At 46.8% G+C, this 23788-nt stretch overlaps 1 protein-coding gene across 2 annotated transcripts in view; it reads left to right on the plus strand.

The window, feature by feature from the left end:
- The window catches only part of ADAMTSL3 (ADAMTS like 3), a 349633-nt gene that overhangs the window by 250897 nt on the left and 74948 nt on the right, over positions 1-23788 (plus strand). For both annotated transcript variants that reach the window (XM_029066196.2, XM_029066195.2), the window contains exons 10-15: positions 4380-4491; positions 6900-7038; positions 8162-8212; positions 9860-10064; positions 12485-12632; positions 19093-19177. In XM_029066196.2, coding sequence (XP_028922029.1) covers positions 4380-4491; positions 6900-7038; positions 8162-8212; positions 9860-10064; positions 12485-12632; positions 19093-19177 — 740 coding nt within the window. The remainder of the gene's footprint in view (positions 1-4379; positions 4492-6899; positions 7039-8161; positions 8213-9859; positions 10065-12484; positions 12633-19092; positions 19178-23788) is intronic.

Genomic DNA, 23788 nt, shown 5'->3' on the forward strand with positions numbered 1-23788 from the left:
CTCAGTCTCCTTCACGGACTCCTCCTCTGCCTCCCACCCACTACCTGTGGGGAGGGGTGTCCCTCAAGGTCCAGTTCTGGGTCCCCTTCTATTCTCCATCTACACCCATTCCCTTGGAGAACTCATTCTCTCCAATAGCTTCAATTACCACCTCTATGCAGATGACACCCAAATCTACATCTCCAGCCCTGATCTCTCTCCCTCTCTCCAGTCTCGCATTTCCTCCTGTCGTCAGATCATCTCTACTTGGATGCCGTCCAGTCCCCTCAAACTTAACATCTCCGAAACAGATATTTTTATCTTCCCACCCAAACCTTTCCTCTCCCTGACTTTCCCATCACTGTAGATGACACCACCATCCTTCCCATCTCACAAACCTGTAACCTTGATGTTATCCTTGACTCCTCCCTCTCATTCAATCTACATATTCAATCCATCACTAAATCGTGTTGGTCCCATGTTCACAACATCACTAAAATCCTCCCTTTCCTCTCCATCCAAACTGGCACAATGTTAATACAATCATTCATCTTGTCCCTCCTGGATTCCTGCATCAGCCTCCTTGCTGACCTCCCAGCCTCTTGTCTCTCTCCACTCCTGTCCACACTTCACTCTACTGCCCAGATCATTTTTCTTCAAAAAAGTTCAGGACAAGTCCCTCCACTTCGCAGAAAACTCCAGTCGTTGCCCATCCACCTCCGTATCGAACAAAAACTCACCATTGGCTTTAAAGCACCCATCCCCTTGACCCCTCCTACCTCATCTCACTTCTCTCCTTCTAAAACCCAGCCTGTGCACTTCACTCCTCTAGTGGCAACCTTCTCACTGTGCCTTGATCTTGCCTATCTCCCTGCCGATCCCGAACCCACGTCCTACCTCTGGCCTGGAACGCCCTCCCTCCTCAAATCTGACAGACAATTACTCCCCCTCCACTTCAAAGCTTTATTGAAAGCACGTCTCTTCCAAGAGGCCTTCCCAGACTAAACCCCCTCTTTCCTCATCTCCCACTCCCTTCTGCATCTCCCTGACTTTTTCCCTTTGCTCTTCCCCCCTTCCAGCCCCACAACACTTATGTACGTATCTGTAATTTATTTGTCTTGATGCTCGTTTCCCGCCCTCTAGACTGTAAGCTCGTTGTGGGTAGGGAATGTGTCTGTTGTTATATTGTACTCTCCCTAGTGCTTAGTGCAGTGTTCTGCACACAGTAAGCACTCAATAAATAAGAATGAATGAATGAATGCTATTGACTGATTAAATGGATGGATGGACAGATTCACTGTTGCCCCTGCCCCATAATGGGGTAATGGAGTCCTGTGGCTTTATCAGCAGAGCCCTGGGCCACCCTTTTTTCCCTCACCAATATGCCGGCTTCATTACCTAACGTGCTCAGTTGGTAAAGGAAAATGATCGTTTCCTAATTTCCAGTTCTCAAGACAAGAAGTGAAGGAGCTGTTGAGTTGAGTATCCAAGAGGACAACCAGCCCTTGGCTCCTCCAGTTGCCCTCAGGGCAACTTGTCAGGGAGAGAATCCTGCCTGAGATGGGCCATGGGATTGGGTTGGCAGTGTTCTTTCTGGTATTTGACTGCATGGGCTGTGGGTCAGGAATGTTCCGAAGCACTATTAACATTCCTTTTTCAAATCAGTCAAGTGCCTCAAGTAGTTTCTGATTCATAGCGATTTCATGGACATATTTTCTCCAGGTCGGCCTATCTTCTGCCTTTAACCTTTCTAACGGCTCCTCTCTTATCACTGCTAATGTTCCTTTTTTATAACTCAGCAAAATGTGGGATAATGTTTTGGAGCAGGAGTGATTATAAAACTGACAAAGCATAAATAAGAAATTTTTGGTAGCAACAGGTAAGGTATCATCAGTTCCCTGGCTAAAATATCACATCATAATCAACACACAGACTCAAGGTACTTGGTAAAGCCAACCGGGTACACAGGTTCGGTAAGGTAATGATCAACACCAAAGGAATTCATGACTGTTGGCTGGGTCTTCCAGTTTTGGTTCAGATCAACTAATGGTATTTATTGAGTGATTACTGTGTGCAGAGCACTGTACTAACCGCTTGGTAGAGTACAGTGCAACAGAGTTGGTGGATATCGTACAGGCCGGAGTCCGAAGGTCATGGGTTCTAATCTGAGATCTGCCACTTATCTGCTGTGTGACCTTGGGCAAGTCACTTCACTTCTTTATCCTCGGTTACCTCATCTGTAAAACACGGGGTTTGAGACTGTGAGCCTCTCATGGGGCAGGGACTGTGTCCAACTCGATTTGCTTGTATCCACTACAGCATTTAGTACACTGCCTGACAGATAGTAAATGCTTAACAAATACCATTATAATAATAATTTTGGTATTTGTTAAACACATTATATTCCAAGCATTAAAGTAGATATAAGATAATCAGGTCAGACACAGACCCTAGCCCACAGGAGGGTCACAGTTTAAGTAGGAGGGAGAACTGAATCCCCATTTTATAAATGAGGGGACTAAGGCCGAGGAAAGTGAAGTGACTTGCCCAGTGTCACCCAGCAGGCTAGTGGTAGAGTCAGAATTAGAACCAAGGTCCTCTGAATCACAGGCCCAGGCTCTTTTCACTAGGCCATGCTATTTGTCAATAAAGAGAAAAAGATTGCACCTCTAACATGCTTTTCTATTTTTCTTTTATTATTTCCTCTCTGTCTTTTCTCTTTCTCTCTCCCTCATCTCCCTTTTGGAGATTTTATTCCCCAGATAGGATGGTCATAACTAATAGTACCAAAAAGCTTTTGGTGGATGTCACCCCTACTAGAGTGTAAGTTCCTTGCGAGCAGGTATCATGTCTTCAATTTCTGTTGCATCCTCCCAAGTGCTTAACACAGTGCTCTGCTAGGTACTCAGTAAATAGTACTGATTATTTGCTACAATAACAGAGTCTGGCCTTGCTGGTAATGGACATTATTTGTTTTCACCAGCTGTTTCCAGATATTTTTCTCTTTCCTAGGGCCACTACATCTGTCTCCCAGGCAGGTAAAAAAATTTTTTTACAACGTAACTGGTGCTCCTCAAACTCCTTCAGCTTGACTCTGCAGTGGTTGACTGGGCAGAAATGATGGGCAATTTGTAGGTATACATCCAGGTCCCCTCCTAACTGGTCTCAGGGGGTTTCTGGGACCAGGAGGAAGGAATTGGACCTAGCAAAGAGGGTGGGAATCACTGGACTGAGCCTCAGGCCCAGAGGGGCTCCATAATGATAATAATAGCTGTGGTATTTGCTAAGTGTTTACTGCGTACCAGGCACTCTACTAAGCACTAGGGTAGAAACAGGATAATAAGCTTGGACACAGTTTCTGCCTACATAAAGCACACCATCTTAATCCCCATTTTACAGCTGATGTAACTGAGGCACAGAGAAATGAAGTGACTTGCACAGCAAACAAGTGGCAGAGTCCAGTTTAGAACCCAGGTCCTTCTGACTCCCAGGCCCATGCTTTATCCACTAGGCCAAACTGCTTCTCCATGTTACTGAACCAAGTGGATTTCTATGACAGGGCTGAGTGAGCTGAATCCCAATCTGTCTGGGTGGGATGAAGGAGTGAGAACTTCTGCCAGGGCTCTGTTGGTAAAGTGAGGGACCAGAAGCCTCCATCCATCCCTTCTCCTGTGGCTGACATACGGAGCTTCACATCCAGCCATGGCTGACCCGTGGGGCTCCACATCCTGCCATGGCTGACCCATTTCTTCCTTCTATTTGTCATTGATTCATATATATGTAAGTACTTTGGTGTGAGTCCCCAGGTACTTGGGTGGCATGGAAGTGCTTAAGTGGCAGTAGGAGAGAGGAAAATGAAAGATTCATCAGGGAAGCCTTCCCAGAGCAGGAGTGATTTCAGAAGGGCTTCAGAGAGAAGCAGCATGGCCTAGTGGATAGAAAACGAGCCTGGGAGTCACAAGATTCTGGGTTCTACTCCCAGCTCTGCCACTTGTCTGCTGTTGACGTTGGCCAAGTCCCTTCACTTCTCTCTGCCTCAGTTACCACATCTGCAAAACAGAGATTAAAACTGTGAGCCCCATGTAGGACACGGGCTGTGTCCAACCTGATTAGCTCATATCTACTCCAGTGCCTGGCACATAGTAAGAGTTTTACAAATGCCATAAAAAAATTAGAATGGATGGGGAGAGCTGTGGTCTGCCAGATGTGTAGGGGGAGGCGGTTAAGTGCTAAGTTTTCATGCAAGCAGCATTTTGCAGCCAGGTTTGCTGGGACGGGACAAACCGCTCGGCCATGCTCCTCGTCCAGATCTCTCTGCCATCTGGCCAGCGGGAATCTGCTCTGCTCTGGGGATGCATTGATGTACTGACTGTAAACCTGTCATGACGTCCTGTCTCCAGACCAGGTACACGGCCCCCAGAGACAGCGTCATTCAATTCTTCTTCCACCAGCCCATCAGTCACCAGTGGAGGCAAACAGACTTCTTTCCCTGCACCGTGACATGCGGCGGGGGTAAGTTTCAGAAGGGGCACCTCTGAGTATTCCACTGAGAATTCCACTGGGAATTGCAACTTAAAAATCATACTGTTTGTGATTAATCCCTGGTTCTCTTCTCCTTGCATTTCACAGCAGGTGATAGGGTCAATAGCTCATCATTATCTTTGTCTATTTTTTCTCCTCTTCCTCTACTTCCACTTCTTCTATCTCCTCCTCCATCCCTTCCTCCAACTCCTCCTCCATCTTTCCCTTTATCTCCTCTTGTGTGTCCTCCTCCTCCTTCACCTCTTCTATCTCTTCATCCTCTGGAGTGCGTTTATTGAGTATTTACTGTGCTAAGTGCTTGGAAAAGGACATTACAGTTAGTATTCATTCATTCATGCCCAACAATGGGCTCATGGTCTAAAAGATGGGCTCACAGTCTGGAACTGCCCCTGCCCTGGAGGAACTACAGTCTAGCCATCCCTATTACTGCCTACCCCATCATACTGCAGTCCCTTAGTCTAATGTATGAAGGACTTCTGTAATGAAGGCAACGACCTCAAGTTTGTAGCCCATCCCACTAACTCTAAATCAAGCGTAAATGGAGTTAGGTGGCTGAGGAGAGGTGGAGGTTAGGCTGAATCAATCAATTGTATTAAATGAGCACTTACTATAAGCAGAGCACTGTACTAGTTCTTGAGAAAGTACAGGACAATGGAGTTGATAGAATGCCCACAAGGAAGCTGGCTGAAGGGAGAATGTGTTGATTGTATGAGCTGACAGATCTGGACCAGGGTAAATTAAGATAGAGGGTAGAATTTCTTTTTCCAGAGAGCTTTAATAGTGGGCCTGCCAGGCCTCAGCTGGATGGCATCAGAACAAAGGATCAGATATCCCTCTAACCCCTTCCTGCCCTTGTGATTCCAAACCGCTTCAGGGCCAATCGCCTCCCCCGGCCCCGCCACACCCCAATCTCAATCCTCCACCCACTGCAGTAATATCCACATTTCTGCCAGAGTCGCTTGGTCAACTTCAAGAGCTGCCCTGCTGGCTTCATTCCAATGGGGTCCTGGGCTTTGTACACCTTGTATAAAAGCCAGTTCCCTTTTCCAGCACTCATTGGCATTCTGGAGCCCAGCCTCAGGCCGTCGTTGTTGGGGTGTGAAATTTGCAAGTCTCTGTGAAGAGTCATCAGGGACAAATGGGCCAACTCTGTGCTCTTTGGAGGGTTTAATTCCAAGCTTCCTGAAATATGACCATCGGTTCCAAGTTTGGATCTTCCTATTTCCCTTCCTATTTGTGTGTATTCATTTTGAACAAATGACCAAAGTAGTGGTAAAACAATTGAATCCTCATTTTTAAAAGGCCCGTGGAAAAAGTGACCCCATTGGTTATTTTGGTTCCCCAGGGTCTGTGGGTAATTGCTTTCTGCCTCCTGGATGGCCAGAAAATCTGCCTCCAGCCTGAAAGTGCCAGGCCTGATTGTTCCATTGGCCGGCGCTCCTCTTGAGCTCTCTCCAGCTCTTCCTGGCACTCCCTCGGTGGGCCAAGAACTTCAGAGAAGATGCCATTGATGGCCAACCCTGGAGCTCTAACCCAAGTCCCTGGAACTCTCACCAGGGCGTTACTGGCTCCATTTGTATTTCCATTTTCGTGGTTTTAGCCTTTGTTTATAGCACCGACCGGAACGTCTTCCTCCAGACCATCGCCTGTGAAATGTCTTTCTTGTCTTAGCCAAGAACGCAGTCTAGTGGTCTCTAAAAGCCAACTCCCTCTTGCCCAAATTAGTTCTTTAAATAGCCCTTTTGGCCAATTTACCATGAGTCTGAGGTTGTTCTTCCCTTGGCAGAAGGACCGGGGGCGTTCCCAAAAAATTACTCTGCTTTTGGGGCATCAGTGTCAAAGCAGGGAAACTGGGATGAGATCTCTCAGGAGGATTCAGTCTCACTCTCCTTTGGTTTTCTCTCTTCTCCTCCGGGACGTTGTTTTTTGGGTGTTCCCGCTTCTCACCTGAGGCCAGTTGGCGGGGAGAGAGGGAGTTTTCCAATCTGACTTGGCTCTGGTCATGCCGTGTGAGCTTGGGCAAGTCAGGTTACTTCTCTGTGCCTCAGTTACCTCATCTCTAAAATGGGGATTGAGAGTGTGAGCCCCATGTGGGACAGGGACTGCATCCAACCTGATTTGCTTGCATCCACCTCAGCACTTAGAACAGAGCCCGGCACATAGCAAGCCCTTCACAAATACCACAATTGTTATTATTATTATTATCGTGCATTGCCCCCCACTACCATTCACGTCTTGGATTCCCAGTCCAGAATTGGCTGTGTTTGCTCCCCTTTTCACCTCGAGCATTCCTGGGCTTCTGAAAAAAGAGAGTTAATTGTCTTGGGGGAAGGAGCATCCTAGTCGAGCCTGACACTGCCCTTCCTCTGTCACGCCAGGATACCAGCTGAACTCAGCCGAGTGCTTGGACATACGTCTGAATCGGGTTGTGCCTGACCACAACTGCCACTACCACCCCGAAAACAAAAAACCCAAACCCAAGCTGAAGGAGTGCGGCATGGATCCCTGTCCTTCGAGGTAAGTTGGGACTATGGGGGATAGGAGAGCAGAAACCCTTGATTCAGCAGGGTCCCCTTTCCCTGCTTCTCCAGAGAAGCCACTGGGGAGGCGAATGTTTGGCATCAGCGTTCCAGGTCTCGGGTCACCACCCCCTCCTCCAGTCTGGGTGCTCGGCCACCACCTTTCCCCATTGCTTGTCTTGTTGGTCCAGAAGCTGGTAGGGACCCTCGGCTACCGTAAGTGGTTTCCTTACTTTCCTCATCATCATTATCTTTCCTGGGAACCAGCGGCATCTCCTCCCCGAGGCGATTGCTTCCCAAATACTTGCTCGGAACCCAGTGTGGTGTGCCTACCTGCCACGCCTCCACATCGTCAGCCCTCCATTTCCTTTAGCTCATTGGATGTTGTATGGCTCCCGAGCAGCTTCCTGATTTCCAAAACAATCCCAGTCAATCCAACAGTGAATGGAAAGAGAGACTCAAAGCCAGCACCCTAAGATCGGCATTGTGCGTCAGGCCGTTGAGTTGTGCAACTGAGACCGACTTACTTTTGGATTTCCTGGTGAGATTTCCTGGCTCCATGACAGTATCTTAAAATAACATCCCAGTATCAATTCCCAGAGCCTCCCACAATAATGCCAGCTGGCCATGCAAGCCTCATATGCAAGTGGAAAAGGAAACGTTCTCAGCGGATTTCATTTCCTAGAACTAAACCATCCATTTCCTCTGACCCCAACCAAACAGAATCTTTCTCTGTGACCTCTGAGTCTGTCCAGAGAAGCAAAACTCGTTTTCCATGCCCACGGTCCTGCCTTGCCATGTGGCCGTGACAGATCATCCGAATTTTTAAGAAACTAACTGGCTTGGTGTCAGTTCAGTTTGCTCCCATTAGAGCAAATTGGGGCAATGGGGACGGGGGAGGATTTGTGGACCAGAGCCCAGAAAGAACACATCATAGAGTGTTGGAGAGGAGTCAGCACAACACTAGGGATTGCAGGGTACGTGGTGTGTCATTGTGGAAAAGCAGGGCTCATAAGACAAGGCTTGCTTTCCTCCTATAAGCTTTACACTATCTGAGTTCAGGTCATACGCACTGTCAGGGGAGATGAAGAATAACACATCCGAATCATTTCCCTTTGCAGTGATGGATTTAAAGAGATCATGCCCTATGACCACTTCCAGCCGCTCCCTCGGTAAGTACGTGGCATTTGTCGATAGTTATGTAACCTCTGAGATTTTTGAAATTTTGAGCCCATTCAGGATGCTGAGCTCCGTGTGGATTAGGGTAGGCACATATCACTCACTCATTACTTTACAGATTGAAATCGTGCAGGGCCTAGATTTCCTCAGCATTTCAACATGTTTGACCATGCAAATCAAGTGGGGATGGTGGGGATGACAGGTGGTGTGGCTGAAGTTCATGAACATTATCCTCACACTGCCCAAAATTTCACTCCCTTAGGCTTCAACCTCCTCAACGGGCTAAATGTCAACAGATAGATGAGGATTTAGGGTACTCTAACTTTAAGAGTGAGACATTCAGGAAGTGCCATAGTGAGACAGACAGGATGCCCTGTGCTGGGGCAGGAAGTTCTCCAAGAAGGCAAGCAGGATGTCCTCCCAGAAGTCTGGAAGTGCTATGAAAATAGGAAGTAGTGGGTGGAAATAAGAAGTACTCTGTGCTGCTAGCCCAAGCAGCCCAAGAAATTTCAAGCAGGAGGGATCTGCCATGTTAGTAGACCCACGGTTTGTCATTCTGTAAAGGTTGCTCTGTATTGCTGGGCTCAGCAAGTTAACAGCCCACAGGGAAAAGCCCTTTTTACATCACTATGGCTGCAGGACCTCTAAGCCATGAACTAAATCCTGCCCTCTCCGGGCCCGCATAGGACGAAAAGGTCTGTCCCTACGGATTCCACCCACGACACCCTGGAAGCCAGGGAGACTAGGCTATCCTGGTGCAAGATTGGGAAGGGACTCACCAGGATAGTGCTGGGAGGCTGGAAACACGGTGGAAATACCGATCATCTGGTAGGGGTGGCTTGGCGGGTGGAGCATGGTCCAAGAGCAATCCAGCAGTAGAGACAGCAGTCTACTCAAGTAGTTGTCCTTTGTGTTTAAACAAGACCGCACTGATGGTGACGTTCGCCTATGAAGGCAGGTGCAGCTGGTAAGGCCAAAGTGGGATCCACACTCTGGACCGTATTAGACACACAAAATTCCCTTGTTGTGTTGTCATACTTCATGCTGGTAGTGCCCAGTGCTGTTTTCTTTTATGTAACTAAATGCCAGGAAGGGAATTCACAGTTGAGAGACACAGTCCCAGGCTCCCAAGAAGCTCATAATCAAAAAGTAATGGGACGTGAAGGGGATGGCCCAAGAGGTGGATTCTGAAGGGATAAGTGGGGCGTGATCTCCTCCCTGGCAAAAGGGTTTAATCCCTTGCTGGCCAGGTCCCAGGTCTCCCTGCTCAGTGAACCTAGGAAAGTACCATGGCCGAGCCCTTTCCCCTGGTGTGTCGTATAGCACAGTATACTGGGCTGATGGGGAAGTCTTTGGGAAGTCTACTCCAAACATCTGTCCTGACAGATTCTTTCTTGGACTCTGGTTGGGGCATGTCGGTTCCTTCTCCTATGTTGGTTCAGGGGCTCACCAGCCCTTACTGACGTAGGCCCTCCTAAGTGCCGGCATTTCAGCGTCTGCTACCCAGTGTAGTGACTGACTTTGCTTTCCCCGACCCTGCACGTATCTGCCCCGATGGCAGAGAGTCTGGGTGCCCCCTCTCCCAGGGACAAACCTGAAGAGAAAGGGAGACAAACTGTGGATTTTGTTCTGTTTCTTAGCTGGGAGCACAATCCATGGACAACATGCTCAGTGTCTTGCGGAGGGGGTGTCCAGAGGAGAAGCTTTGTCTGTGTGGAGGAGTCCATGCCTGGGGAGACCTTGCATGTTGAAGAATGGAAGTGCATGTATGCACCCAAACCCAAGGTCTTGCAGACCTGCAACCTGTTCGATTGCCCTAAGTGGGTGGCAATGGAGTGGTCCCAGGTAAGATGCGGTAACCTCAGCCCTGAACCAGACGGGCTTGTGCTGGTGTCTGGATGGAGCATGCTCCCTGTTCAGAGCCTAGGGCCCTCAGGAGCCATGCACAGAGCTCAACAGCAGCCGTGGAGAGTAGGGAGGCAGAAGCAGAATAGGCCATTCTCTGCTTAATCACGTGTCTGAGGCCCAAATGTCGGATGGCTCTTGAGGTTCGTCTTGGGCTGTTCTTATTGGATGGTATGGGTCGAGCCTGCCTCCTCTAGGATATCTAAGGGAATCTAAGATCTAAGGGGTGGGTAAGAGTGTGCCAAACAGAAGCCAAGGGATTAGAGAGAGAGCGAATGTCCTTCCCGAAGTACCTATTCTACCCATAAGGCATCACTCCTCCACTTCCTTCCTGGCTTCAATTGTTGCCTTGATTTACTAAGAAATGCCAGGTGGACTTTAGAAGAAAAATCTGCATATAGAAATTCGGTCATTGATAAATGACCTCTTCCCAGTAATTGGGCTCCCAAGGAGTCAGACCTAGGTAGGGCATAATTTCCAGTGATTCAGTAATAACCTTTTGTTATTCCAGAAGAAGTTGTAATATCATCATCATCATCATCATTCATTCAATAGTATTTATTGAGCGCTTACTATGTGCAAAGCACTGTACTAAGAGCTTGGAATGTACAAATCGTTATGGTCCATTCCTGGTCTCCTTCCTGCCCTTTCTCTGAGCCAAGCACTATTTGAACCAAGCACTATTCTAGGCACTGGGATAGATATCAGATAACTGGTTAGACACAGTGCATCCCCCTTACGGAGCTCACAGTCTGAGGTGGAGGGAAATAAGATATGTGCCCTGCACACAGTTAGTTATCAATAAATACCACTGAATGATTTCAACCCATTATTTGGTTGAACAATGGCTCATATATGTGCTTCTCCTTCTGTTCTGGCCAGAAAAATTTCTTTTTCTTTAATATGGGAAAAGATGACTATACTTCTTATGAGACAGGGAATTTGAACTGGAGGGATGATTAAGGATCAGTCTAGCAGGAGAAGCAGCATGGCTTAATGGAAGGAGCACGGGCCTGGGAGTCAAGAGACCTGGGTTCTAATCCCGTCTCTTCCACATGATTGCTGCATGTCCTTGGTTAAGTCACTTCACTTCTCAGGGCTTCAGTTTCCTCCATCAGGAAGACCATCTGACCTAATTATCTTGCATTTACTCCAGTTCAGTGCTAGGAACACAGTAAACACTTCACAGTAAATACCCTTGTTTGTGTTGCTGAATCACTCTCCGGCATCTAGCATATCAAATCCGCCCTTGAGATCAGAAGAGGTCAAATAAAACCTGCCTGAGAGGAAATTTCAGCCCTCAGAATTGGCTCCCCCAGTTTTGGAAGCGGGGACCCTGAGCAGCAGAATTTACAGGTAGGCAGAGAATCAGTTTGATCTGATGTGGGAGTGGGATTCTTTCCTTTCTCTGAAATCTGCAACAGGCAAGAATCCAGTTTGATATAGGGAACCCGCTCCCTGGACCAAACTAGCTGCTGGGGACATGCTGGGTCTTGGTCCCTGGCATCACTCACCTTCCTGGGATGCTGAGGTTGTGGTGGGACAGGGCAATTATATATGGAATCCACTTGGCACTCCTACTCAGAGCAACCTTAGACGAGCCAGGCTTGCAGCAGCTTGGGTAGACACCTTCACTGGGATATGGTGTCCACATTCTCCAGCCCTTAGTATACCACTGTTGGAAAAAAAAGTCCTCAATTTCCTCTGTCCACTGCTCTCATCTCTTCATCTCCTTTGACTTGGGGTAGACAAAATGGGTCCTTCCACCTCTGTAACTCTGGGATAAAGTCTTATCCCATCACTTTATCTCTTCACCATGGGCTGCCCAGATAGTGTTTTGGGGCAATGGGCTAATGCTCCTCCTCCTCCTCCTCCTCCTAATGATAATAATAAAAACAATTGTGGTATTTGTTACTATGTGCCAAGTACTGGGGTAGATACAATATATTAAGACATGGTCTCTGTCCCATATAAGGCTCACAGTCTGAGAGAGAGGGGGAAAACAGATATTGAATCCCCATTTTACAGATGATGAAACCGAGGCCCAGAGAAGGTCAGAAACTTGCCCAAGGTCACCCAGTAGGAAAATGGCAGAGCCAGAATTAGAACTCAGGTCTCCTGGCTCCCAAATCTGTTATCTTTCTACTAGACCACACTGCTCCAGGACAGTTTGGAGGTGGGGAAAGGGTGGCATAGGTTGGGACAGCAACATTTTGGCTTAAGGAGTGCTCGTCTAAAATCTGAACATTTATCAGTTCCAAAATGCCATCCACGTCCATTCTCAGTTTTCCCACTGGCATGTTTGTGCATCCGTGAGGGAGAATGAATGTGTCAGACTGTCCTGTCGGCTTCTTTTGCAGTGCACTGTGACCTGTGGGCGAGGTTTGCGCTATCGAGTGGTCCTGTGTATCGATCACCAAGGCCAGCACGTCGGGGGCTGTAACCCGCAGCTCAAGCTGCACATCAAAGAAGAGTGTGTCGTGGCCGTCCCGTGCTACAAGCCAAAAGGTACATCCTCTATGGGCTCGGCGTTTCTCTCCCGAGTTAGAGGAGCTCGGCAGGCCCCTATGAGCCAGAACTCTTCTATATAGGATGTAGATGGTAATGGTGAATGATTCATTCATTCATTAATTCATTCAATTCAATTGTATTCATTGAGCACTTATTGTGTGCAGAGCACTGTATTAAGTGCTTGGGAAGTACAATTCAGCAACGAATAGGGGTGCTCTCTGTCCACAATGGGCTCACTATCTAGAAGCAGGGAGACAGACATCAAAATGAGTAATCAGGCATCAACAGCATTATTATAAATAAAAAGGTATATACACATATATATATAGATATATACACATCATCAATAAAAATAAAAAGAATTATCATTATAAAGATGAACGTATATACACAAGTGCTATGGGGCAGGGAGGGGGGTAGAGCACAGGGAGAGAGTCAGAGTGATGGAGCGGGGAAGGGGAGAAGAGGAAAAGAGAAAAAGAGGAAGGCATCCTGGAGGAGATGAGCTTTCAGTAGGGCTTTGAAGTGGGGAAGTGTGCTAGTTTGGCGAATTTGAAAAAATAGGGCATTCTGGGCCAGAGGTGGACAGCGGGACAGGCAAGAATGAGGCACAGTGAGAAGATAAGTGCCAGAGGAGCAGATTTTGCAACTTGGATTTAGAAAGAGAGAAGGGAGGTGAGGTAAGAAGGGGAAAGGTGATGGAGAACTCTGAATAATAATGATGGTATTTGTTAAGTGCTTACTATGTGCCAAACACTGTTCTAAGCACTGGGATAGATACAAGGTAATCAGGTTGTTCCACACAGGGCTCACAGTCTTAATCCACATTTTACAGATGAGGTAACTGAGGCACAGAGAAGTTAAGTGGCTTGCCCAAGGTCACACAGCAAACAAATGGTGGAGCTGGGATTAAAACCCATGTCCTTTGACTCCCAAGCCAATAGTGAGGAGTTTGATGAGGGAAAATAGAGGATCATAATAAACACCTCGATTAAATGTCTCACCTAGAGGGCCAAGGCCTGGGTCCCAGCTGGGAAGAATCCTTGCAGAGTTTCAGAGCTGGTTACTGGCCCCGGGGGCCATTACCTGAAAGCAGGGAAGGCTTGCCCGGCAGAATGGGTTACCAGCTACTGAGGAAACAAAATCAGACACAGCAGTAGAAAGAGTCCATTTCTGATCTTTTCCATGCCCATGCCCCTACTCAGCCTCCTTCCCCAAACCCCCTCCATTACCAGTGTTCCAGTTGTTGTCTGGAGGTTTTGGTCTTCTGTGCCCCCCCGGCACCTCCCTTGATGATCCTTCTCCCTCAGCATCAAGGAGAAACTCCTTACCACCTGCTTCTGGCTCGCCTCGGCTTTCAGACCAGCCCTCTTCACTCCAGCAGCCACTCTTGACTCCACCAGTGCTCTCGTTCTGAGTGTCATTCCCTGCTCTCAACTCATCCTCCTCCAATCCCTCCCTCAAACTTTGCCACCCCCTAGAACTCCTTCCCATGTCCAAATCCACCCGGCCCATTTTAACTTAATAATGTTGGGATTTGTTAAGCGCTTACTATGTGCAGAGCACTGTTCTAAGCGCTGGGAGAGACACAGGGGAATGAGGTTGTCCCACATGGGGCTCACAGTCTTAATCCCCATTTTACAGATGAGGGAACTGAGGCACCGAGAAGTTAAGTGACTTGCTCACAGTCACACAGCTGACAAGTGGCAGAGCCGGGATTTTGAGTCTGTGGGTTTGTGTACGTGCACAGGGTAATCAGGTTGTCCCACGTGGGGCTCACAGTTAATCCCCATTTTACAGATGAGGGAACTGAGGCACAGAGAAGTTAAGAGACTTGCCCATAGTCACACAGCTGACAAGTGGCAGAGGCGGGATTCGAACTCATGACCTCTGACTCCAAAGCCCGGGCTCTTTCCCCTGAGCCACGCTGCTTCTTGTCAGTAAAGGTAAAGACTCCATTAGGAAAGATAGAATTGAGGCGTCTGAGCAGTGTCATTTTTCTGTTTGTGAGGTTTAATGGATTAGTAAATTAACGATCAGACTATGCATGTTTAAGTAGTATAATTAGTCATCTGTGCAATCGTTCCTAAAAGTAGAATTAATTGATCAGCGTGACTTGCTGTCAGTTTCAAGTCAGTTTCAAGTGCCTACAGCTAAACAGCGTGATAAAACCTGAGAGTAGCGCAGAAGTAAGATATGAGTTTCCTTCTTTACAGAGTATTCTAATCTAACAGGGGACACATAATAATAATAATAATGTTGGTATTTGTTAAGCGCTTACTATGTGCAGAGCAGATACAGGGTAATCAGGTTGTCCCACGTGAGGCTCACAGTCTTCATCCCCATTTTACAGATGAGGTCACTGAGGCATAGAGAAGTTAAGTTACTTGCCCACAGTCATACAGCTGACAGGTGGCAGAGCTGGGTTGGAACCCATGACCTCTGACTCCCAAGCCCAAGCTCTTTCCACTGAGCCACGCTGCTTAGTGGGAGCCGGAAAGAGATCAAGATTATAGCAGAAATTAATTAGGCTATACTGAAATAAGATGAAATGGTGTATTTCAAGTGAATATATAAATAAGTAAATAAAAATACATATCAGCAGCAATATCAGCAGTAGGCTGAGATTCAGGAAACCTCTTTCTCCAAGGCCAATATGCTAAAGATGGAGGTCTTGGTTGATTCATTAATTCATTCAATCAAATTTATTGAGTGCTTACTGTGTGCAGAGCACTATGCTGAGCGCTTGAGTGAGTTCAATGTAACGTTAAACAGACACATTTCCCGCCCACAGTGATCTTTCAATCTAGAGGGAAAGACAGGCATTAATATATTGAATAAATTACTGATGGATGTGACTGGAGTGTTGTGAATTAATTGGAGAAGGATTTCTGAAGCAGAAGAGATTTTAGGAGAGCTTTGATGGTGGACAGACTTTCTTATGATTCTTAAATAGTATTTAAGAATTGTAACAAGGAAATTGTAACATTGTAACAAGGAAATAAAGTCAATTAGTAAGCACATATTTGAATAGAATAGTTAGAAAACATTATCATTTACCAGTCGATCAATAGCATTTATTGAACACCCACCGGGTGTGGAGCCCTGCATGGAAGTCAAAGTGATTAGTGCGATTTATAACAACATTCCTTCCCTGGCAACCATCATTCTGGTTTCTCTGTTTCCCCCTCTGCCATTTTCAGAGTGTTCCTATGCCGGCGATAGCTGAGGATGTCGGGAGGGGCATCCATGGGAAGGGGTCGGGGAAGAAGCATGGGAGTAGAAAGGACCCGAGTTCTGATTCCAGCTCCGAAACCTATCAGCTTTGTGACCTTGGGCAAGTCAGTTCACTTCTCTGAGCCTCATCTGTAAAATGAGGCTGTGCTCTCCATGTGGGACAGGGACTGTCCCCAACCTGATTAGTTTATATCTACCCCAGTGCTTAGTATAGTGCTTGGCACATAGTAAGTGCTTAGCAAATTCCATAAAAAATGGCTAGGAGGGGGTCAGGGCCCAAGGAGCCAGGGAGCTGGACTGGCACCATTACAGTCAACCAGTAGTGCCTATTGGACTCGGCTATCACTAGCTCCGGTCGGGTTGGGATGCTGCTTAAAGGCCCTCACCCTGCTCAGTGGCCATGGTGGCTGAGGCCATGAGAGCCCCCTCCTCTGAGTGAGTCACAGTTAACCCGAGGATCACAGGTCGGAACTGTCCCATAGACCCTTAGGAATCCTCATGGATCACAGGCAGCCTCAGGAAGTCCACTTTGGGCATTAGGGGCCCAGTTTTGGTGGGGTTTTATAGTATTTGTTAAGCTCTTACTATGTGTCAGGCACGTACTAAGCACTGGGGTAGATACAAGCTTACCAAGTTGGACAGAGTCCCTGTCCTACATGGGGTTCCCAGTCTTAATCCCCATTTTAGAGATGAGATAACTGAGGCATAGAAAACTTAAGTGATTTACCCAAGGTCACACAGCAGACAAGTGGCAGAGCTGGGATTAGAACCCAGGTCCTTCTGACTCCCAGGCCCCAGCTCTATCCACTAGGCTATGAGACACAGGGTCTGTTCCAGGGGTCCACCTGGCCCAAGTTAGGGTGGGATTGTGCAGTGGGAGGATGGGGCTTCCCCGTAGCTTTCTCTTGCTCCATGTCCAGCCCATGCCCAGGCCAAAGAAGGGAGGCAGGGAGAATTCTTGGGAACTGAGAGCACACCACCTCCCGCGACCACCACAACCATTCCTGCAAGTCCCAAAGAGCAACACTGGAGGCCAGGCACTGTACTAAGCACTGGGGTACAAGCTAATCAGGTTGGACAGTACTGCGGGAGGGCGATGTGGTGAGGTAAGCTCACGTCCTCTGGGAGGCCTTCCCAGACTGAGCCTCCTTTTCCTCTGCTCCTTCTCCCCTCCCCATCGCCCCGACTCCCTCCCTCTACTCTATCCCTCTCCTTGTCCAATGGCACTTGTGTATATATGTACAAATTTATTATTCTATTTATTCTATTAGTCATGTGTATAGATCTATTTATTTATATTGATGTTATTGATGCCTGTCTACTTGTTTTGTTTCGTTTTGCTGTCTCTCTGTCTCCCCCCTTCTCCCCTGTGAGCCCGTTGTTGGGTAGGGATTGTCTCTATTTGTTGCCAAATTGAACTTTCCAAATGCTTAGTACTGCACATGTTAAGCACTCAATAAATACGATTAATGAATGAATAAATGAGGATCCAGTTGACAGCCATGGAGACGGGCCACAACCAGCTTCCCCCTATTTGGCTGTCCGATTGTTCAAAAAAATGCTCTTTTGGTCTCTGAGCATCTGAGAAGTCCTGGGTGAGGCGACCTGAACTGAAGCCGCTTTCCTTAGGCCTTCCTACCCTGTCTGCTCCTAAAAATTAGCAGCTATTTGGCTCCCTGAGAGTGGAGAATGAGTCCACCCACTCTATTGTACCATATTCTCCCAAGTGCTTAGCACAGTGCTCTGTACACAGTAAAAACTCAATAAATACCTTGGATTGATTAATTCATGAAACCTGAATATTTCCAGCCTGAAAAATGGGAGGTTAGCAGAATGTATTCCTGGATGTGGTGATAGCTATCAGTCCCGTAATAACTGTGCATATACAAAACTCATGTAAAAATAAGTCAGTCACTTGTATTTATCGAGTGCTTACTGTGTGCACGTACTATAATAATAATAATGATAATGGTATTTGTTAAGTGCTTACGAGTGCTTGGGAGAGTACAGTATATAAATAGACACATTCCCTGCTCACAATGAGCTTCATTCTATAGTAATAACTGTAATAATAATGTTGGTCTTTGTTAAGCGCTTACTATGTGCAGAGCACTGTTCTAAGTGTTGGGGTAGACACAGGGTAATCAGGTTGTCCCACGTGAGGCTCACAGTCTTAATCCCCATTTTACAGATGAGGGAACTGAGGCACAGGGAAGTGAAGTGACTTGCCCACGGTCACACAGCTGACAAGTGGCAGAGCTGGGGTTCGAACCCATGATCTCTGACTCCCAGCCCGGGCTCTTTCCACTGAGCCATGCTGCTTCCCAAATTAAGTCCATATTGCAATGTAGGTAAATGTTAATATATGTTGGTATTTGTTCAGAGCTTACTATATGCAAAGCACTGTTCTAAGCACTGAGGTAGATACAAGGTAATCAGGTTGTCCCACGTGGGGCTCACAGTCTTAATCCCCATTTTACAGATGAGATAACTGAGGCACAGAGAAGTTAAGTGACTTGCCCACAGTCACACACCTGACAAGTGGCAGACCCGGGATTCGAACCCTGACCTCTGACTCCCAAGCCCGTGCTCTTTCCACTAAGCCACACTGCTTCTCTAGTGTAGTATTTGTTAAGCTCTTTCTATGCACTAGGCCCTATACTAAATACTAGGGTAGGTACAAGCTAATCAGTTTGGACCTAGTCCATGTCCCACATGGGGCTCAAGTCTTCATTCTCATCTTCCACTGAGGGAACTGAGGCCCAGAGAAATGAAGTGACTTACCCAAGCCACCCAAGCAGACAAGTGGCAGAGTCGGGAACAGAACCCCAGGTCCCCAGGTCCCTCAGACTCCCAGGCCTGCGTTTTATCCACTAGGCCATGCTGTTTCTCAGTGGTCATAGACGTGCAGGGACCATATACATACAGTGGCTAAGAGTGTTTACTTTCATGGATACACTGTGATCAGGTCTGTACCTATAAAGTGGATATGATTGTACAGTGGCCTTATTCATAGGCACACACAATGATCATACATGTATATGACCCAGCAATGGATGCGTCGTGATTGTATATGTCCAGTAGTTATGTGCACATAACAGCAGGGCGCTCCTTGGAGCACAGCATATGCTAATCTGACTTTGAGGAGGGAATTTTTATTTAAGGTAATTGACTGGAATAAATACACTAACAGGCTCCGTCATTCATTTTCCCTTTCTAGAAAAAAGTCCGGTGGAAGCTAAGTCACCCTGGACTAAACAAGCCCAGGAGCTAGAGGAGACACAAGCTGCCTCAGATGACCCTGCGTGAGTCCAGTGCCTTTTCTAAGAATTCTGTGAGGGAATCTGTTCAGTCAAGTGGTTTGCGGTTGAGCTACCCCTTGCTGGGTTTGGGACCCAAGAGTTCTGCCAAATGGAGCTCTGGGGTCAGGGTCTTTTTGTGTGTGTGTGTGTATGTGTGTCTGTGGTATTTTCTAAGCGCTTACTATGTGCCAAGCACTTCGAAGCACTGAGAAAGATAAAGGCGAATCAGGTTGGACATGGTGTCAGTCGGTCAGTCAAAGGCATTTATTGAACGCTTACTGTGTGCAGAGCACTGTACTAAGCACTTGGGAGATTACAATTTAACAATAAACAGACACATTCCCTGTCCACAAGGAGTTTACAGTCTAGACAAGCTTAAGTAGGAGCTGTGAACTGACCTCCTGTCCATCATTTACTGTGCAGAGCAAAAGCGTTAATAATAGCAATAACTATAGCATTTGTTAAGTGTTGGGGGAGATACAAGCTAATCAGGTTAGATGCAGTCCCTGTCCCGTGAGGGGCTCACAGTCTTAATACCCATTTTACAGATGAGGTAACTGGGGCGCAGAGAAGTGACTTGCCTAAGGCCAAACAGCAGACAAATGGTAGAGCTGAGATTAAAATACAGGTCCTTCAGCCTCCTGGGGCCGAACTTTATCCACTAGGCCACACTGCTTCTCTGGACCGACTTCCTGTCCATCCTGTATTGTGTGGAGCACTTCAGTATGGACAGTTTCCCATGGAGGGCATTTTTTGAGCACAGTTGTGTGGTCAGCTCTTGAGAGGATTCAGCACAACCATGGCTACTCTTCAGGAGTTTCTAGTGTAGGACAGTGTGCTGCATACAGCAAGTGCTCAATAAATACCATTCATTGATTGTATTATACTCTCCCAAGCGCTCAGTACAGCATTCAATCAGTACTGGCTAGTTTTAAATTCTTCTCCCTTCTCTCAGCTATTCATGAAATCACCCAGTTACTTGGAAGAAATTTGCAGTTAAGGCATGGGGGAAGGAAATTTAACCAATTTGCCTTCAGTGCCAGAGCTATCAGGATGGAAGATCAAAAGGGAATTGAGAATCAGGATGGAAGATCAAAAGGGAATTCTTTGAGAGAAGGCACCTCCCTCTAGGAAAGGGTTGCCTCCCTCAATTGGATGGTTGCCCTCCTAAATCTAAGGCACCTCCCTCTAGAAACTACAGTAGAGGTAACTGGAAGAGAATTGGCCATTTTTCTCCCAGCCTAGGAATGACCATAGGAGTAATGGGATTAGTTATTTTTGTTCCCCACTTATCCCAGCTCAGATTTCAATATTTCTGAAAGCTACTGCATTAGATTTTGCTAAATTTGTTAAAGAGATGTATAAACAAATCAAATACAAATAGACATCTTGATGCATTTGGAATATATATATATAGAGAGAGAGAGAGAGAGAGAGAGAGAGAGAGAGAGAGAGAGAAATGTGGTGCTTTGAATAAGGAAGCTTGCCTCGACATGTTCACTATGGAATTAACCAAATATGTGGTGAAAAGAAAATGTACAGAAGAACGTTGGTCCTTTGTATAATTATTGATAAACTGGAATATTAAAATTTGGTGTAAAGGAATATTGTTGGTAAAGGTAGTATTAAGATTGGAAGGGAAACTTGGAATGATCATTGAATCTGGAGTTTTCCTCTCCTTAAATGGATTTTAAAAAGTTAACTAAAATAGGGTTAGTCTGAGAAACTTTGTCAACTATTGACCTTAAGGAGTCTACTAAGAGAACAGCAGCACACAAAGTACAGATTTAATTGCTGAATATTACATATTGAATGCACCAAAAAATGGGATTTGTTTGTTCATCCTTACTTGTTAAATTGGTTCAAATGGTCTTCAATATAAAATTTCCATTATGTTAAGGGCTAACAATGCAAGTTCTGCATGTTGTGTCTGCTATGGCCTAACTAAGGGGGCTAAAAGCAGATGTATGTTATTCGGTATCTTACATATCTCGGCTCTGTCACTTGTCTGCTGTGTGACCTTGAGCAAGCCACTTCCCTTTCTGTGCCTCAGTAACCTCATCTGTAAAATAGGGATTAAGTCTGTGAGCCCCACGTGAAATAACCTGATTACCTTGTATCTACCCAGGGCTTAGAATAGTGCTTGGCACATAGCAAGCACTTGACAAATACCATCATTATTATTTTTATTATCCCCCACCATCTTCTCTGCCCCCTCCCACCATCTCACTCCTTTCTGCCTTTCTGCTCCATCCCATCTTCCCCACCCCTTCCCACCATCCCCACCTTCTCCCACTTTCTCTTCTCCCTCCCACTTCCCTCACCCCTTTCCAACTTCCCCACCCCCTGCCTGGGTGGGTTCAACTTTGCTCGCGGAATTGGCTTCAGGCAAACCACTGGGACACTGCCACCAGTTCTAAGTCATTTTTGTTTTCCACTTATCCCAGCTCAAACCGCAACATAAAATCTCAGCTTCTCGTTCATCCTTTTATTACCGCCGTCTCCTCTGCTTCTGAGCAGCAGGGCAGTTGATAATGAATAAGAGAATAAATGCAGCTGTGTCTCAAATCCCCACGCTCCAGAAGGGACAAGACAGGCCGGGCAAGATAAATATTTCTGCCTCTGTGGTCTACCACGGCCAGGGTTCTGAACTTGCAGGGCTGGGGAATGTGCAAAAGCCTCTTTTATTAGGAACACAGAAACGACTGCTTGTCAAGTTGTGCCAAAAAAAATGTCATTTTGACCTTTTTCATCTTCTGTTGTGGAATGTGTTGACAGTCAATAGGCAACATCATAGTAAGGTTCCCTCCCCCATGGGCTGTCTGAATCTCAGTGGGACTCTCAGTGTCTCTGTAAAGACTGGGCTGCCGCTCTGAAAAAAAAAAGCAGCCAAGGAAATAAGATAAATTTAGAATCCATGGACATCGATATGTTTTTCCAGAAACCTAAGATGTTGCTGGGTGTGCCAATTGGAAGAGGCAGCACCTGGACAGTCAATCAATCAATCAGTGGTATTTGTTGAGCACTTACTGTGTGCAAAGCACTGTAATAAGCCCTTGGGAGAGTACAATACAATAGAGTTGGGAGACACGATCCCTGCCCACAAAGAGCTTTGACAGGAGGTATTGCGGTCAGGGTGGTTGTTGTGGTAGGGGTGGTCAACTCTGCCCTGCCCTGGCCTTGGGGTTCCGCCTGCATTTCAGGGATCCCCACAGTCTGGCTGCGCTCTGGATGGACAGAACACAGGGCTGAGGTATTCCCCTCCAGGGCCACCTGAGCTTAGTTGCTCCTGGGCCCATCCACTCCCTGAGGCTCCAGGAGAGCCCATGGGTTTCCTTGGGAATGTGAATGTGGAGTTGGGAGTGGATTCTGCCAGAAGCTTCACCACTCTGGCATTTGGGAAGTGCTGTTACCCTTTCTAGCTGCTAAATTATTACTTCGGGCTCCTCCACATGCCTGCTCTTTGGCCTTGGCCAAATCACTTAACTCCTCTGAACCTGTTTCCTCACCTATAAAATGGGGATTCAATTCCCATTCTCCATCCTACTTAGACTGTGAATCCCATGTGGGACAGAGACTGTATCCAACCCGATGGACTTGTATCTACCCTACAGCTAGGACAGTGCTGACACATTTGTCTTGTCTTATGCTGTCGAGTCGTCTCCGACCCATAGCGACACCATGGACACATCTCTCTCAGAACGCCCCACCTCCATCTGCAATCGTTCTGCTACTGTATCCATTCAGTTTTCTTGGGAAAAATACGAAAGCGGCTTACCATTTCTGCCTTCTGTGCAGTAAACCTGAGTCTCCGCCCTCCCCCTGCTGCTGCTGCCCAGCACAGGTGAGTTTTGGCTTGTAGCAGATTGCCTTCCACTTGCTAGCCACTGGCCAAGCTAGGAATGGAATGAGTAGGCCTCTGCTTGACTCTCCCTCTCATAGTGAAGAATGGTAGAGTACTAGAAACTGTCCAGGTGCGACCCTGAAAAGGTGCTTAACATAGTAAGTGCTTAATACCACAATTATTATTATTTTAGTAAGACCTAAACAAATGCAGTTATTACTTGTATTATTAGTATTAAGAATATGAGAAGTCAGTGTGGTCTAGTGGAAAGAATATGGGCCTGGGAGTCAGAAGGACCTGGATTTTAATCCCTACTCTGCCATTTGTTGGCTGTGTAACCTTGGGCAGGTCACTTAACTTCTCTGTGCCTCAGTTACCTCATCTGAAAAATGGGGATTAAGACTGTGAGTCCTGTGTGAGACAGGAATGTAACCGACCTGATTATTTCATATCTCATTATCTCATATAATAATAATCATGTTGGTATTTGTTAAGCACTTATTATGTGCCCAGCACTGTTCTAAGTGCTGGGGTAGATACCAGGTAATCAGGTTGTCCCACGTAGGGTTCACAGTCTTCATCCCCATTTTACAGATGAGGTAACTGAGGCACAGAGAAGTTAAGTGATTTACCAAAGGTCACACAGCTGAAAAGTGGCAGAGCGGGGATTAGAACACATGACCTCTGACTCCCAAGCCCAGGCTCTTTCCACTGAGCCACGCTGCTTCTCATATCAGTTAGTACAGTGCCTGGCACAAAATAAGTGCTTA

Source organism: Ornithorhynchus anatinus, chromosome 5 (genome assembly GCF_004115215.2).
Source record: "Ornithorhynchus anatinus isolate Pmale09 chromosome 5, mOrnAna1.pri.v4, whole genome shotgun sequence".
Taxonomy (NCBI): domain Eukaryota; kingdom Metazoa; phylum Chordata; class Mammalia; order Monotremata; family Ornithorhynchidae; genus Ornithorhynchus; species Ornithorhynchus anatinus.